This window comes from Anoplolepis gracilipes, chromosome 7 (genome assembly GCF_047496725.1).
Source record: "Anoplolepis gracilipes chromosome 7, ASM4749672v1, whole genome shotgun sequence".
NCBI lineage: Eukaryota > Metazoa > Arthropoda > Insecta > Hymenoptera > Formicidae > Anoplolepis > Anoplolepis gracilipes.
In genome coordinates this window covers 4845271-4863149 of record NC_132976.1, presented here as the reverse complement: position 1 = coordinate 4863149, position 17879 = coordinate 4845271, and the positions used below count along the sequence as shown (strand labels likewise).

General features: G+C 31.0%; 2 protein-coding genes across 6 annotated transcripts in view; one reads left to right on the top strand and one right to left on the bottom strand.

The window, feature by feature from the left end:
- LOC140667979 (uncharacterized) overlaps nt 1-17879 on the bottom strand; it is a 159388-nt gene that overhangs the window by 97291 nt on the left and 44218 nt on the right. The gene's annotated exons all lie outside the window — the stretch shown is intronic.
- On the top strand, nt 10172-11638 carry LOC140667628 (serine protease SP24D). The gene is given in 4 exon segments (XM_072895770.1): nt 10172-10200; nt 10282-10289; nt 10481-10791; nt 11477-11638. Coding segments are annotated over 4 exon segments (510 nt in total).

Genomic DNA, 17879 nt, shown 5'->3' with positions numbered 1-17879 from the left:
TCGGGTCCGGATTTCGGACTCGAAGGCGGCGAAAAGGCGATCACCGATCCCCGGGTATCCCGTTCCGTGGTCCGGGGTAGTACTATAGCGAAAAATTCGATTGTGACCCTTGGAACAAAACTTAGATTTAGAATCACAATTGTAAGAGAAGAGTTCGATTTCACCTACATTATTTATTTCTCTTTCGAGTCAGAAATTTTTCTCACACCTCGACTGTTTAATTAAAATTCTTGCTTTGCGATGAATAAAAAAAAACGTTGCGGTTAAATTTTACACGCAACGAATACAATTCTGAAATAAATTCTCAAATAGTTAAATTCAATTATTTTATTAATACTTATATATGTATAATAATATAATAAGTTTTCTAATAAATTCTCAAGTAATTAAAAAAATTAGTAAATAATTATAAAATGTAATCATAAATTTGATTTTTCTTTTAAAACGAACTACCCGCGAGATGAATATGAAATGAAATGAAATGTTGTAGCGTCGCTACAACCACAAGAAAATAAAGGATGCAATTTCTCTTACGAGATATTGGAAATTGTATGAAATCTACATATTTATTATAAGAAATTAGTTTGTTTCCCATGATATTAAACGTTTCGTAGAAATTCGGCCGTATTCTCCACGGCGATCCTTTATTAAAAGTACTCGCTGTTTTGTTATGCAATCTCGCTAACACTTTTCGGCATCGTACTTTCAAATGAAATAATGAGCGAGGGGGATTGTACATCCGAGCCGCAACTGCATTCTACTGCTCGGTGTGCTGTATAATCGAGTTGCGTCATCGGCCGATGGCGCAGCTGCAATGTCGAGCCCGGATTCCGGCCTGGGCACAGCAAACTTGGCTCTTGATCGTTTTCAAGTGGCGCATGCTCGGCACAGTACGATAGAATCGTTCTTTTTTTTTCATAAAATGCTATTTTTCTGCTATTTTGTATAGCGTGTGGCTTAATGAAGGCAAAATGTCGAATAACTGCTCGAGTTGACATTTAAATAAATTGAAAGAAAGAAGCTGTGACAGTAAATTGCGTTGGTGGTGTTAAGGATTTAAGCATTGCACCGAACGATCAATAGAGAACACAGGCTATGAAAATTAAAATTATCAATACAATATCTTCCCTTACAACGCTCTTATTAAAAACTGTGCCTTACAAAAAAGCAATTTCATTTAAAAGGAAAATAAAATTCTTTAAAATACTATTATTATATTATATATTAATTTTATATATATATATATATATATATTATATAAGTCTCTTATTATATTGAGATGGTGAAATAAAAAAGAGAGCAATTTTTAACAATGAATAACTTCTCAAAAATGCATCAAAAATTTTTATGTATGAAACAAATTGTATATTAGGCTCTTTTTAAGCCATCGAACAAAGAAACTTTATACAGAATATTAAAAAAAAGTAATTTAGAACTTAATGTGTCACACACACGCGCACACAGATTTCCACATAAAATGTATCATTAAAGTTAAAATGAAAGACTTACGGGATACATTTTCTCTTTTAACGAACGACTTCATCACTCGTCGTTATAACAAAATCGCTCCGGTTGGACGAACATCGACGATAAACGGGTGCGTATGTGTGTGTGTGTGTGTGTGTGTGTGTAAGAGAGAGAAAAAAGTATAATATATTCAATATTGAAATTTTATTACGTCGTGCGCGTTGCTAACGACGCTGAAGAAGTGCCGGTTCTTCGGATACGTTTCTAGGGTGTCGCGAGACTCTCGCACGGCAGGCGCGTCATTTACCCCTTGTAATTGAATGCGGAACACAACGTGAATCTTCCGGGAGGAAACACGACGTGAATCTTCCGGGAGGACACACGACACAGCAGCGCGAAATCTCTAAATTTATGCAGATTGCACGCGCGGCTCTATTTTGTGCACGTGCGTGTGCATCACGCGTGAATACGATCCGCGCGACGAGAAACAATCGGGAAAGCGTTGAAGTGCTCGGGGCGCGCGCTGCTTTTCCGAGATTTCCATCCCGTTCGTTGAACGAGGCCTCTAACAAATTAAGCCGCGACAATCTGGCCAGAGCAATTAAAAGCAAACAGTTTTATAGCTCGCTTTTCTTTTTTTCTCTCTTTTAATTTGGCGTGCTTAATCGTTATGGGCGTTCCTATTAATGACATTTCGTTATCGCGTTGCTGCATCTGCAAATTCAGCAATTGCATCGTAAAATATACATGCCGCTTATACAGAATATTCAATCGAGCCAACGTAGATTTCTAATATATCCGACTGACATGAGAGTGTCACGAATGCATCACGCATGTGTGTGACGTCGATATTAATTTCAGACATTAATGTGTACACTTATCTAATGCTAAATATATATTATTATAAGATTGAAGCTCTATATACATATATATGTTTAATATTGTGTATGTGTATTTGTATACGCATTTATGTTTTACAATAGCGTTGGTCAATTGAATTTCATGTCGCCAATTTGAGAGAAGGAAAGAAAAAAAAACATATTTTAAATATATGAAATAACTTGGATACACATATCTTATGATTATTTTATTTCGACACTTTAAAATTAGTTTATGCAAACATTATTATAATGCACAGAGAAGATAGAATTTTTATAAAGAAAAGAAAATCGGATGACAAGGAATACATGACGCAAAAATTTTTTAGATCAGGTATACATTGATTTCACGTACGTAACAGGAAATTCAGTTAGCCAATGCAATTGCAACAAACATTCCTTCATTTTATTACATGTTGACCTCATTAGTACTTTATATATTACTGGCAAACTAGATACTATAGATAATCGTATATTAAATTTTTGTTTCGGTAAAAATATTTTTCTCCAATATTATACCAATGTGTTCGTGAAATACCGATAGCCGACTAAAGGTAAACAGTATTATTAATCCTTCGAAAAAATTTATTCGAAAATCAATATATTGTAATATAAAGAGAAGTTTCAAAAACAGTGCAGCACATCATAAATTTTAAGAACGGAAATATATTCTTGTGCGTCATAATCATAGTCTTGACAACATGTCAGTAGTTATGTAAAGTCAATCAATGATCACAGATGGAAATATACATAAATTATACTGATGATTCTTCCTACATGAAATGATTAAATATAATTATAATAGTGAGCATAATACAAAAAATTTTATATATCTAAAATAATTTTAAATTCGTTTTATTAATTATACAATTTTGTCAATTTACATAATTCATAATGTATTAATTATTTTTCTTATTCTTTCATTTTGTGCATTAATGAAATAAAAATTTGATAACAATTTTCTCCTTAATTAAATCTCCAAATCTGAAATTACGGCATTGTTAATTTACAACCTAGCAATAGTAACAATCGCTCTAATTTGAAAATGTGATAGTTTTTAATACACAGCTCTACTTTAAAAAATATATATGCAATATTTTCAAATTAGAATATATTTTAGCTGTTCGATTTGATAAAACGGATGTCCTATTTGAACCTTGCTAGCGTTTGTGTTCTCTAAACTTTGTAGAAGCACCTAATTTTCTAGTTAAATGCTAAGTTTGTTACCAGCCGCATCAGCGATCTTAATTCCTGAACGTTTAGGATAATATGTTGATGGAAACTTTCGTCAAACGAGTTAATTTACATACAATAAATATAGATATGCTTCTAAATTAGTCCTTTGGCATTATCGCATGTATGTAAAAACTCAACCTAAACTGTATATTGATTCATATTTATATTGCGAAAGTTCTAATTTACATAAAACGCATTTATAGAGCAAACGTCGTTATACAAATATAATAGTATTTTCTTGAGATCTTTTAAGTGTCTATTAGTTTCTATGAAAACTTCTTTATCGAAAACATTAGTAATCTTGTTAATTGTCATCATTTTCCAAAAATCAATGGAAGTATAAATAGATAACTTTTAGAAACACTGATTGTGAGTATCAGTTCATCTTGAATCTTAAAAACGCAAAGATGTACTTTATTACTATTATTAATTCCCATATCACGTATAATTTTAAAAATATTGAGTAACAAGAAAAAGGGGAAGAAAGCTTAAAAAAGAGAGAAATATAATTAATCATATAATCATATAATCAGATATATAATCAGATACTCATAATGCTAAACATTTTTACAAAATAATAGTATTATAATAATAGTAGTCAAATATTATTTTTCCATTTGTAGCGACTATTAAATTCATAAAACTTGCCAATCATAATTATGAGGGTGAAGTTTTGACGAATGTAAACGCTAACGTAATTGGTTGGGGAAAAGAGAGTAATACTGGTGGTGGTATAACAAATCTTAAATATCTTACATTGCCGATCATGACAAATTATGAGTGCAGCAATATACTGGCTTAACATCACTGATAATTGCATATTTGCACCCTAGCACAAGATGCTTGTCTGGTAAAATTATGCACAATAATTGTTTATACGGTTATAATAAAATAGTTTGCAATATATTCGGACACATATGTGCGCGAATAAATCTTTCTTTAGTTTTCATAAGTTTTAAGATACTTTTTCATAAATATATAATTTGTTGATTTATGATAATTCCGCGTTTAGGGCGGTGGTCCTCTGACAATAACAGAAAATGGCGAGAATATTCAAGTCGGTATAATGAGTTATGGAGATGCATGTTGCTCTAGCCAAATTCCTAAAGTATTTAAAAGAGTTTCTTTATTTACGGACTAGATTCACGATGTTATGAATACATACTTTAAATATCGAATATACTATTTAGTAACTAATTGAATACCTATAACTTTAATGTAACGTTTGATAACGTAATTTAAATAGATTTCTAAAGATATTTATTATTATTTGAAAATATATAAATTTTCTCTAAAAATTTATAAATTTACATTCATAAAAAATTAAATTATTGAAAAAATAAATAATGTAGTCATTTAAAATAAATATTACAAAATAAACATGATGTATACAACAAGAAAAGAAGCAAGAATTATTAATTTAACCAATTCTCATCAAAATGCAAGACCTGACTTAATAGCCAAGAATAAACAAGAACAAAGAGATTGTTTTATAAGGATATCATTGATTTTTATACTCGTTCAAATTGTACATGAATCAATTTCTGTTTCAAATACGTGATCTGCACAATGTTTGAAAGCAGTGAATAACTTGAGTTAGTAGAACACGAAATCGTCGATCCGATAAAACGGATACGCCCCATTTGAATCTTGCCACCGTTTGTGTTCCAGCTCTAAAGTTTGTAGAAACTCTTGGTTTTCCGGTTAAATGCTAAGTTTGTTACCAACCACATCAGCGATCTTAATTCCTAAACGTTTAGGATATGGCGATGGAAATTTTCGCCAAACGAGCTAACCCAGGTAGAATAGAATGTCACAACAATGTCAAAATACGTCAAAATTACAAAAAAAGAATGATCAAAAAGTAAGTTTTTGTAGTCATATTCTTATCATTTTGACGTCATTTGACGTTACTTTGATATTATCGTGATTTTCTGTTTTACTTGGGAATTTACATAAATATAGACAGACTTCTAACTTATTTTTTCGGCATCATCGCAGTATGTAAAAATTTGATATGTATAAATTGTATATTGATATGAAATTTACATTTCAAAAATGTCAAATCAAATGAAATTTATAAAGTAAACGTCATATTAATATAATAGTATTTTCTCAAGATCTTTTAGTTACAATAAATTCCATTAAAACTTTTTTTATTCATCAAAATCATTAATAATCTTGTCAATCATTTTTCAAAAATTGATGTAACAGTATAAATAGAAAAATCTCAGAAACAATGCACGTCATAGTTCATCATGAATTTAAAGAACACAAAAACATTCTTGATACACTGACAACGATTTTTTCGCACATAAAATGGTTAAAAGCAATTACAAGAGTGAGTATAATGCAACAAAACTTATACGTGCATCTAAAATAATTTTAAATTATTTTTATCAATTACACAATTATGCAATCGTATCAATTTATATATAAATGTATATTGTAACAATTTTTTTCTTATTCTCATTTTGCTTATATAATATAAAGTTTTCTCCTTAATTAAATCTAAACTTGAAATTATCAATTTACAAGCAAATGATATTATCGCTTTAATTTGAAAATATAATATTTTAACGCCCATAAATGAAAAAGAAAGACTTCAATAATAAACAAAAAGTATCGCAGGGCTTAAGTAGCGAGCAACAGAATACAATATAATTAGAGTCAGATTATAAAATTTAATGTAATCTTTTTGTTTATTATTATTGGAATCTTTTGTTTACGCTGGCGTCAAAATGGTTTCTAACCGCAGCGTCAATATAAATTTATTTTATTTATTCAAATTTGGTTTGATTACAAATCAAATTATTAAAATGTTGGGAGAAACATAATTGCAATATTATAAGAATTAATTTATAAATTTCACTTTCTCCAATTGCATCGTGAATGAAATTTTTCTACAACATATTAACATCATGAGAAATCTTACGTTCTTTTACTTGAAATCAAAGAGAGCGATGTCAAAAGCAAAACTTCTCTTTATTCTTATTGTCAGACTACTACGCATTGAGATCAATAATGTATACAGATGTTTATAGTTTTTACAGGATTGTCTCTTTAAATTATCAACAGATATTTTTAGATTATTTCTTCCTTACATTTGGACTATTTTTTTGTATTGGAACTTCTCGCTCTGTTTACTTTTTTTTACAAAAGATAATATAACAGACTTGAAAAAAAAGTTCTATTGGCTTTATGGTGAACAGAGGCCATCCAAAACAATTAAACAAATTAATTTTTTTTAGTTGAGCATAGACCTCTTATTGACGGTAAAGAAAATAAATTTAAGATTGAGCAATGACCCTGCTCACTTTTGATATAATAAAAACTTTTTCGACAAAAGAGATTCCACTGTCTGTTAGTAATAATAATAATATAAGTAAGATTAAGATCCTTCTTCATTTCACTTCTTCCCTTATCACTGAGAGACAAGTGGTTTATCAATCTCTCATCAAGAGAAATTCCGATCAAAGTGCGCGGTGTTGTTTGTTGTTTGTTAAAGAAAGGTTTTGTTTGCCTACAGTTATGTTTTCCATCTTTGATAAAAATAAAGTTATTATTGAATTCATTAAACACGTAAAAAACAATTTACATACAAGATAATTAAAAAAACACAAGCGGATATTTTTATTAATATTAAAATCACTCACTTCCTATTATTCAAAACTTATTACATCATCATTTTTCTTTTAATACTATTAACAAAGATATTTTACATGCTTTACCTATCACAAAAAATTTTATCAAAGACAATAGAGAGACGTTCTGTTTACTCGTCGCAGGTAAACGAAACATTACTGTTGCGTTAGACAAATCTATTTATATCAATAAAATGGAAGAGCTACTTAAGAATAACAACACATATATCATTGATAAGTACTTAGCGCAAACCTCCTAATAAAATAGCAGCAGATTTACACTCTTTGTTGACGAGGTGAAGAGGGAGAATATATTATAGATTCGACGTATCATGTTTACTCTCCACCGTTCTATTGTTACCTACAGTCACAAGTTGCCAAAGATATATAAACAGAACCATCCATTCAAAGTCATTGTATCTTTTATTAATAGCCCATTTTAGTGGGTCCTTCTGCTCTTTTTAAGATATTTAATTTTTAACTCTTTCCATCCAAGTGTAAAACTTATAATGTAAATAGATTTAAATAAAGGCTAGATTTTTTAGATGTTACTATTATCTGTCAGAATTATCATTTTCTTTTTGTTTGATTGCATAAGCCCGCACTTTTCTAGGCAGATAAAACTGTCACTCTCAATATCCATTATATCAAAAAAGATAAATTATTATTGGCCTTACAGATCGAACATTTCTCCTTTCTTATTCTGTTTTTCCATTAAAAAATTTTTGCTTTCATCATTAAAGTCTTATTAGAGAATGGATAACTGTTTAATTTTATTTTTCAAACAAATAATTTTAATTTCAAATATCTTTTCCACTATACAAAAACATTAACAGAGAAAGATATTAAATCCGGATTCGCGCTCATTTTTCCTACTTTCTTATGTTAAGTCGATTTCGGCGAAATTCAACTCGATTATAATCAAAACATCGATTTATACGATCCTCGTACACGGGACTTGATAGCCTCAAGCCGTTCATTCGAGTACATAAAGTTCTTGTACCACATTCTTGTCATAACAATGTTACATATAGGATAAACTGCGGAGATTGTGGTGCATTCTACGTTGGTCAGACGAAAAGAATATTAAAAACTCGTATTATCGAATATAATAATCATATAAAGCGATTCTATCCTCAGAGATCCGTTATTATAAATCATCACAGAATTTTAAAAAATCATAAATTTAACTAGATGGGATACAGATCTTGAATAGCGAGCCTAGTTAGCATGAAAGACTGACGTCGGAAACGCTATTTATAAAAAGATAGATTTCTAGCTCAAACCTACAAGATGAATTACTTAATCAATTATATTTACCTATCATCGACGAGAAAGATTTGATAGATCTCCCTCCCTTCCTCTCTCTCTCTCTCTCTTTCTTTTGGTTTTGATTTTGTCTTATTGTGCTATGTTTCCGAGTTCTCCAGTACTTTCTCCACCCCTTTCTCCTTTATCAAACCCTCCTCCAAGAATTTTTACTCCTATTTCTTCCAATTCTCTTTTAGAATTACTCCTTAGGTTATCTTTTCTTCTTCCCTCAAAACCCTCTTTCCTTATAATCAATCCCCGCTCCTTCTACTATTATCCTAAAAGATTCCTCTCCTTTCTCTTCTCAATCTCACGTGTGACCATCAAGGAGAGTGAAACGATTTTGGAGACGCTTGGACAGCTTTGCTATCGATTTACCTGACCTTGAAGAAGAATCACCCGACTCCGGAAATGAATAGGTGATTGCGAAACGGAGTCGGGTGATATATATTTGAAATGATATATATGTTTTATTTAATTTCTTTCCTTTAATTTAATATTTTTCTAAAAATTTCATTTTATTAGTTCAAAAAATAATCTATTAATCATTCAAAATTATTAAATAATTTATTTAATTAATTAATAAATTTCCCTCGAACTTTTTTTAATTCCGAAGTCACACAAGGTCTTGTTTAAGAGAGATTAAATTGCCTACTAAAAAGGGAACACCGAGCAAACAACTTATATTGATAAGTAAGAGGGACCTATCTAGTTGCTGACTTAGTCTAGAGTCTCTATGTTCTTGGCCTCGAGACTGCTTATCAGAATCTCAGGTTTCCAAATAAGTAGGTTAGGTTCTTAGGACTCTTCCTTTGAATTGAGTATAGGTTAAATCTAACAGTATAAATAGAAAAATTTTCAGAAACAATGAGTTTCATCATGAATCTTAAAAACGCAAAGATGTTCTTGTGTGGCGTAGTCATCTTGGCCAGTATAATATGCCAATGTGTTCAAACTCGATACATTGATGACAATTCTGTCGTACATGAAATGATTAACAGAAATAACACTGGTGAGTATAAAACAACAAAAACTTTATATATCTAAAATAGTTAAAATTTTTTTTTATCATAATTACACAATTTTAGCAATTCACATACATAATTTAAATTGTAATCATTATTTTTCTTATTCTGTCGTTTTGTGTGTCAGATAAAAATTTTCTCCTTAATTAAATCTGAAATTATTGCATTATCATTTTACAACCAAATAACAACAATATTGCTTTAATTTGAAAATGTGAAATTTTTAACGGCCATAAGTGTGACAAAAAACTCCAATAATAATAAACAAAAAGGAGCGAACAACAAATACAGCATAAATATCCGTAAAAATATTGTTTACAATCATTTTTTTTTTAGATTGAAAGATATCGTGAATGCCTTATATAAAATATGACAGCCGCTGTCACGATGAATGATTGCTACAGTGTGTCTGGGCCAATGTTATCCTCCATTACATACACCTCTGTTTTATTACTTGGAGTCAGATTATATATAAAATATAGTACAGATTTAAAATAGATTATTATAATAGAAAATTTAATACAGATCAGGTCAAAATTTAAAACATACGTTAACGAATATCACGAAAAACCCTCATAGGAGACGCAATTATGTACAATTATATACCTGAATGAAAAAATTTAATTTAATTAACGATAAGTAACGGCGAGACGCAAAGACAAAAAAATTAATAAATTACAAGACGCAAAATATAAAGGTAAAAAACAAGGTAAAATACAGACGTTTCTGTCCTTGACACAATCTACTCTTGAAAAATATATATGTAATATTTTCAATTTAGAATATATTTTTAGCTGTATCAACTTTGTATTAAAACTCTTATATTTTTCAAATAACAGATGGTCTAAATATAACTATCTATATAACTTTTATTAATGCCATCATTTTTCTTAAATGTTCTAGAAGTAATTTCTTATAGCGGGTGGATCATCTGTAAAATCTGGACAATTTCCATACGTGGCAGTGGTACACAGACTCAAGGATGGCAATACAATAAGTCAATACGGCGGCACAATCATATCTAATAGATGGGTTCTCACAGCTGGACATTGCGTAGTAGACTATCCATAAAAATATCATGTCGTGTTTGGTGTCATTAACAAGTCCGGTATAGGAGGTGGTTGGCTTGTTGGTCCCGGAGTGTCAATGATTACAACTGAAGTAGTCTTACATCCAAAATACAAAGAAATTGTCAACGATATTGCTTTACTTCATATGCCGCGTTTTCTGGTAAATTTATTTAAATTAATATTCTCTCTTTTCTATTTACACGTCGCATCATTACTATTTATGTATATGAGTGTATACCCAGATTTTTATTAATATTTATTAATTCTCATATCACGTATAATTTTAAAAATATTGAGTAGCAAGAAAAAGAGGAAGAAAGCTTAAGAAAGAGAGAGATATATAATCATATAATCATATAACCAGATACTCATAATGTTAAACATTTTTACAAAATAATAGTATTATAATAATAGTAGTCAAATATTATTTTTTCATTTGTAGCGACTATTAAACCCATAAAACTTGCCAATCATAATTATGATTGAATGTTAACGTAATTGATTGGGCAAAAGAGAGTAACACACAATGACAATGGTACATTGTCAGATCTTAAATATACTACATTGCCGATCATGACAAATTATGAGTGTAATCAATACTGAAACATCACTGATAAGCATATTTGCACTTCAGCATTAGGACAAGATCCTTGTGAGGTAAAATTATACACAATAATTTTTTATAATGGTTATAATAAAATATTACGAGTTTACAATATTATAAATATTCGGATATATGTATAATACATGCGCACGATAATCCTTGGTTCATTCTTTGGTTTTAATAAGTTTTAAGGTACTTTCTCATAAATAGATTTATTGATTTATGATTATACTGTGTTTAGGGTGACAGCGGTGGTTCTTTGACAATAACAGAGAATGGCAAAGATATTCAAGTCGGTATAATGAGTTATAGAGATACATTTTGCCCTAACCAAATTCCTAAAGTATATACAAGAGTTTCTTCATTTACAAACTGGATTTATAGTGTTATAAATATATTCTAAACATCCCATATACTGTTTTCCTATTTAATATCTATTCAATATCTGTAACTTTTAATGTCACTTCTGATAACTAATTTAAATAGATTTGTAAAAATATTTATTATTATTTGAAAATATAGAGATTTTCTCTAAAAACGCGTACAAATTTATATTCATAAAAAATTACGAGTATATTAATAAAAAAAATAATGTAGCCATTGAAAATAAATATTACAAAATAAACATGATGTTGAAAGAAAAGAAAAATTATTCATTTTAACAATTCCTATCAAAATGCAAGACTGGATTTATATGAAAAGGGGTTTGAATGAACAGAGGTTGTTTTATAGGGATTATATTATCGATTTCTATACTCGTTCAAATTGTACATAGATCAATTTCTATTTTAAATATTTGCGATCTGCATTCTATTTAAAAGCAGTGAGTAACTTGAATTAGTAGAATACGAAATGCTCGATAACTACAGCACACATAAATTTTTTTTCGCTTTGCAGATTCATGATAAACTGTTAGGCGGACTGTTCCGGAGATAAAACGGATAAAATGGATATGTCCTATTTGAACTTTACCATCGTTTGTATTCTAAAGTTTGTAGAAGTTCCCGGCTTTCCGGGAAATTCAAATGTAAAATTGATTACTAATCGCATCAACTATCTTGATTCTTGAACGTGTAAAAATTATTCTATCATCATATTAATGATGATGGAAATTTTCGTCAAACGACCTAAACAACAATATAAATATAGATAGAGGCTTTTGAATTATTTTTTCAGTATTATTGCAGTATGTAAAAATTCGAAGTAAATTATATACTGATACGAAATTTACATTCCGAAAGTTCCAATTCAAATAAAATGCAACTTTATAAAACAAAATATTATACAAATATAATAACATTTTCTCTGAGATCTTTTAAGTACAATATATTCTATAAAACTTTCTTATGCGTTGTAAAAATCATTAGTAATCTCGTTAATTGCCATTATTTTTTGAAAATCGATGGTAACAGAGATAATAGAAATAAATAAAAAATTATAACAGTACGTCTAACAGTTTATTTGCAAATGGAAAATCATTTATGTCTGTCGTAGTCATTTTGAGCAATTCACAGTATGTCGAAATGCCCGAAGTCAGTACTACATCGATGGAAATGTCACATACACGAAATATAGAATGATTCTATTGCATATGAAATAAATGATATTGCAAATAAAGCTAACGGCACACGGTACGATTTTTTTTACAGGTTTTGTTATTTGATTCGTTACGTGTTGTTTAGCGAGGTACTCTGCATGTTTCAATCATAAAAATACTACTAGTTTTGGTTTCACATATGTAGATTATCTTACGTGTTAACTTAATATATTTAGTTATAAAATTTCTGGAAATTTCAACATATTCTTCAAAATTGTAAAAATTTTCTAGATAATAGCCAATTATAATAAACTTTGTCGTACAATAAATAAAATTACCTGACATACATTCACTCATATGGAACAGTATTCAGAAGACAAAGGTGATCAATGAGCAAGCCAACGGCACAAAAAATTATTAATTATTGGTTTTTATTCAACTGTTGTGCAACCGTTGTTTCCTGAACGCAACCAATATTTTAGATTAATAAAAATATTTAAAGTAAATAAATAAAATATTCAAAAAAAGGGAAGAGGAAAAATATAGTAAGTAAAAAGATTTAATAGACTTTAATAATTGCAGCAAATTATGGTATATATTATGATACGCTATAAACATATATATATTTCCTTTTTTTTTTTTTAATATTTGGCAGATGTGATTTTTTGCTTTCTCTTGGAATTATATGTTTTTTTACAAATTTTAGCATATCATAATACCATAAGTTAGGTCTGTATATAAGGAAACATGTATGACATATATACATATGTATACAGGGTGTTTCATCTTAATAGCTTTAAGCTATTGCTTAAGTCTTTGCTTAAGTAAATAGTTAAAAAAGGTTCTTACAGCCGATTATTGTGTAATCAACAATCTACGAAGACTTTTTTTGTCACGGAAAACTAATATAATTTTCTCATTAAATCTAGCTATGCGAATTTGTTGGATTATTATACAATGCAGTTGGCATTAAACGATCGACAAGTTTCACGATTGTCAGATCAAACGTGACAATTAATCGTCTATCGCGGTTCAACGTAAATGCAACCTATTCGCATAACACGAGTGATTCTAATCGACATGACATCGACTCGACGAAATTTGACACATGAACTTCATTTCATATATCATGCGGTAGCATCCAGAGGTCGGATGTTCGCTCGCGTTTAACGTATTAGTAAATCAAGAACAATTACTGCTGCACTACATGCTCGCAGTAATAACGCGAGCCGAAAAGGGTTTAAAACACAGGGTAGATACATGCTTGACAATTGCGCTTTTGCAATTGTCCGCGTAAAGCGACACTAGGATAACTTGTTCCCGAGTCGAGTTACAAGCGATTGTCCCGAGGGGGTTAACAACTATCCGGGCAGGACCCTCTTTTCGCCATCCCATCCTCTTCGGGAACGGCGGGGAATAACCGCGTTTCCTCCTTCCATCTACGGTCATTACCAGCTATCGCGCGGAATACGACTTCGGTCTTGTGGACCGTGCATAATGGCCACTCCATTCCACGCCATTGTGACGTCGCCTTTAAAAGCTCGCCAGCGTACTCGACGAGATGCTGAATAAGCGAAACCGTTTGGCGCCCTCTTACGCATTTCTGTAACCGTGTTCACCCCTTCGTTAGGAAGAACCAGTTGTTAGTTTAGAAAATCATCACGCTCCTCGGTGCATCAGTTTTTCACATCCATTACCATTTACGATACTTAATTACACATTATAATATATCTATTTAAATATTAAATAAATTACTTGAAAGAAATAAGGCTCTTTAATGTTTATAAACACGAAACTTTAAAATATGAGCGACTAAGAGCCGAACGTGGATGATAGTGCATTGATGGTAGTGCGAAGAAAAATAATTTTTCTGCAAAACTGATAAGTGCACAGAGCACATATTTTTCTTGGTGTATTTACTAGATCTAATAATATTTAAATTCTCATTTTTCAGAATTTTATAAATCCCTCTTTACCATCCTAAAGAGATGTAGGCGAGAAAAATATTGGGACGAAGTCGCTGAATCAGGAATCGAAGTCGATATTAAATATTAAATTTTATTAGAAAAATATGTTTCTTGTTAAATGCACATTTTTATTGTTATAAATAGATAAATAAATTATTTATTTTATTGCAATCTAGGATAATTTATTAATCATTGCGTTTTATATAAAATGCAATAATTAATACAATTTATTCTGAATCTCTTCAATTTCTGTGAAATTCTTAAAAAATCAATGTATTTTTATGTATAATTCTCTATTTATCAATTTTATAATACGAATTGATCTTAGTAAATTTTAATGCATTTTCTCGAAATAAGTTCGAAATTTAGAAAGGATTTAAACATTTCATGAATACACGAAAGAATGTAGGATGTGGATTTTCTTTTCCGTTGCAATCGACTTATCGAGTGAGACCAGGTCAAGCTGAAAACAACATCTGTGGAGTGTCGACTTCGAGATAGACGTTGGAGACAGCTAACACTATATCCGAATCCGGGATCAAACCTTCGTCCAATCGGCCGGTCGTAAAATCTCGGGCAAACGCGGTGAAACTTAAAGCCATTTCTATAGCTGTTCGAAGCTCACACGTTTGTAAGTCTTGCAGACTAAGCGCCTGGAACGCAATTAACTGCTAATCTGTATAAATTCTGACAGTGATATATTAGAGATTTTCACAAAATCTTCTCTTTGCTCTTTGTTTTATTTTATTATTTATCCGATACTATCAACGTTTCGAACATTTTAAAACTTTTAAAACATTTTAGCAAAAATAAGAGAAATAGAGAAAGAAAGAGATTTATTTTAATAATATAAAGTATAAAATTACAAGAAAAATTTGAAACGCTCAAACATTTCTATCAACAATATTATTTCATTTTTTAACTTTTTTATACAAAAAAAATCAATAAAGTCAACATCTTCAAAAAGATTGATATATTAGTTACGATTTTTCGCATAACAGTTATATCCATCGAGATGCGAAAAAAATGCAAGTGAGTAACGAAAGCAAAATCGAAATTCTTGAATGAAAAATAGAAAAGTTTGACAGATTTCAAGGGATCATTCTTATTACAGGAAGCAAGAGGTGAAACGAACGACCGGCGGAACGAAAATCCGCCATATGTTCGTGCTGGAAGATTCGATATAAGTACAGAGCCGGTAGCGGAATAGGAAGTCGAATTTTATAGGTTCGTAGGAGTTCTCTTGACGTTTCCACAAGATATATTACATCTTCCGATGTGCCACTGATGATCGAAAGTTTCCTACCAATCTGCTTCTCGATGCAAATTGATAGCATTTATATGCATTTCAAACAATTATGATTAGAAAAGTGTTTGCGATACTTAGATAAACCTAGATTCGAACTGTCAGAAAAGTGAAATAAAATAACGTATTAAAAAATTATATGTATAATAGTGAAAATATAATTAAATATTATATATTAGTATTTCGAGAATCACATAACAAACCAGATATGAAATTATGAATTATCTCCGCTATTAAATATCAAATAAACTCCAAGGATTTTTAAATTTAAAATTAAAAATGATTTTACACGCGCTCTGATGCGTTCAAGAATTTTATGCTTGTGCAGTTATTGCACGACAACTGGCGATGAAAGTAAAGGTCCTTGGATCGGAAGCAGTTACTTGTCCAGATCTTTCAATTCGCTGTACGATATTTATTACACGCACTGATCAGAGGCAGCAATCGCGAAAGTAGCACGCCGTTATCGAGCCGTGCACGATGTATAGCTGTATCTGTATTCGGACTTTACCCGGTATAATCGACAGCTCACGGTTTCCGACGGAAGGGCAAGAGAAGTAGAGGATGTGAACGAACGAGGAGAAAAGTAAGTTTAATGGGTCAGGACGCGAGAGGCGCAGCCTCCCATCGATCATTTCGACCATCGAGAGTCGAAGAGAAGAATATCTACAGAATTATTATTCAGACCGAGTGTGAATTCTCTCTCCCTTCTTCTCTTTCTCTTTCTTCCTCTCAATCTTACTGACTTTCGCGAAGTTATAACGACCAAAGTACGCTTTCTTGAACTCCGTCCTCGTTATCGTACGGGATAAATACGTGATTTACATCGACAGTGTCGCGCAGATGCGCATTGCTCATTTGAATTGCAACTAGATCCTGGATTGTCTCATTTTCTAGTAGAAAAGAAAATATAAAACATAAAAAAAGGAAAGATATTCACTATATTATTCACTATATTATTTTGGTGTGAAATCATATGTAAATTATATTCATTATTGTTTCATTTAATTATATGTTACATTATATTATTAATTATTTTATTTAAATTATATGTAAATCACATACACAAATTACGCATTTAACATCTTTCTGAAAAAAGTCAGGATCGCATCTCCGTGCCTCAAATTTCTAGCCTGTCTCGTTTTACCTCTTCTTATATCCTTCTGATTTGTGAGAGACTTTTTACGCGATGCTGCTGGTATTTTTAATTATTGAAGAATGCAATATCGCTATACGTATAAAAGCGACAGCAGTAAAGTAATATAATTCTCTCCATATCTCGGATAATCGAAAAATAATTAATACTGCGATGTATCATGTAGACGGTGTCTCGGGAGGATACTCGGCAGGAACATGGCTCTCCTCGTTACAATTCTATATTCCATCAGTGCTTATATTTTACAATCGCTCGATATTCAATACATATGTATATGTATATGTATATTTACATATGTATGTATTTACTTAATTACAAACACGTACTATGCGCGCCCGCGCGCCGGGCGATACATTTCGCGCACACCGCCTGTATCAATTAACAATTATCCTATTAAATAATTCCAACGTTCGATCGTTAATATCGCCCATCGCAATTAGTCTCGTCGGTCCATAAACGACCGCGCGCATAAACCTCCGCGAACAACGCGAGCCCGTCCGTATTTCATCGGCACGTCACCCCTTCCCCTCATTAAGATAGTAGGCGCTAAGTGCGATAAAAACGCCGAGACCTAATTTCTTCCCCGCAACAGTCGCCTTCGCTTCTGGGGTCATTATTTCTCAGACGATTACGTTATCACCCCGACTGCTCGCGTATCAATGTCGAGCATCGCGGACC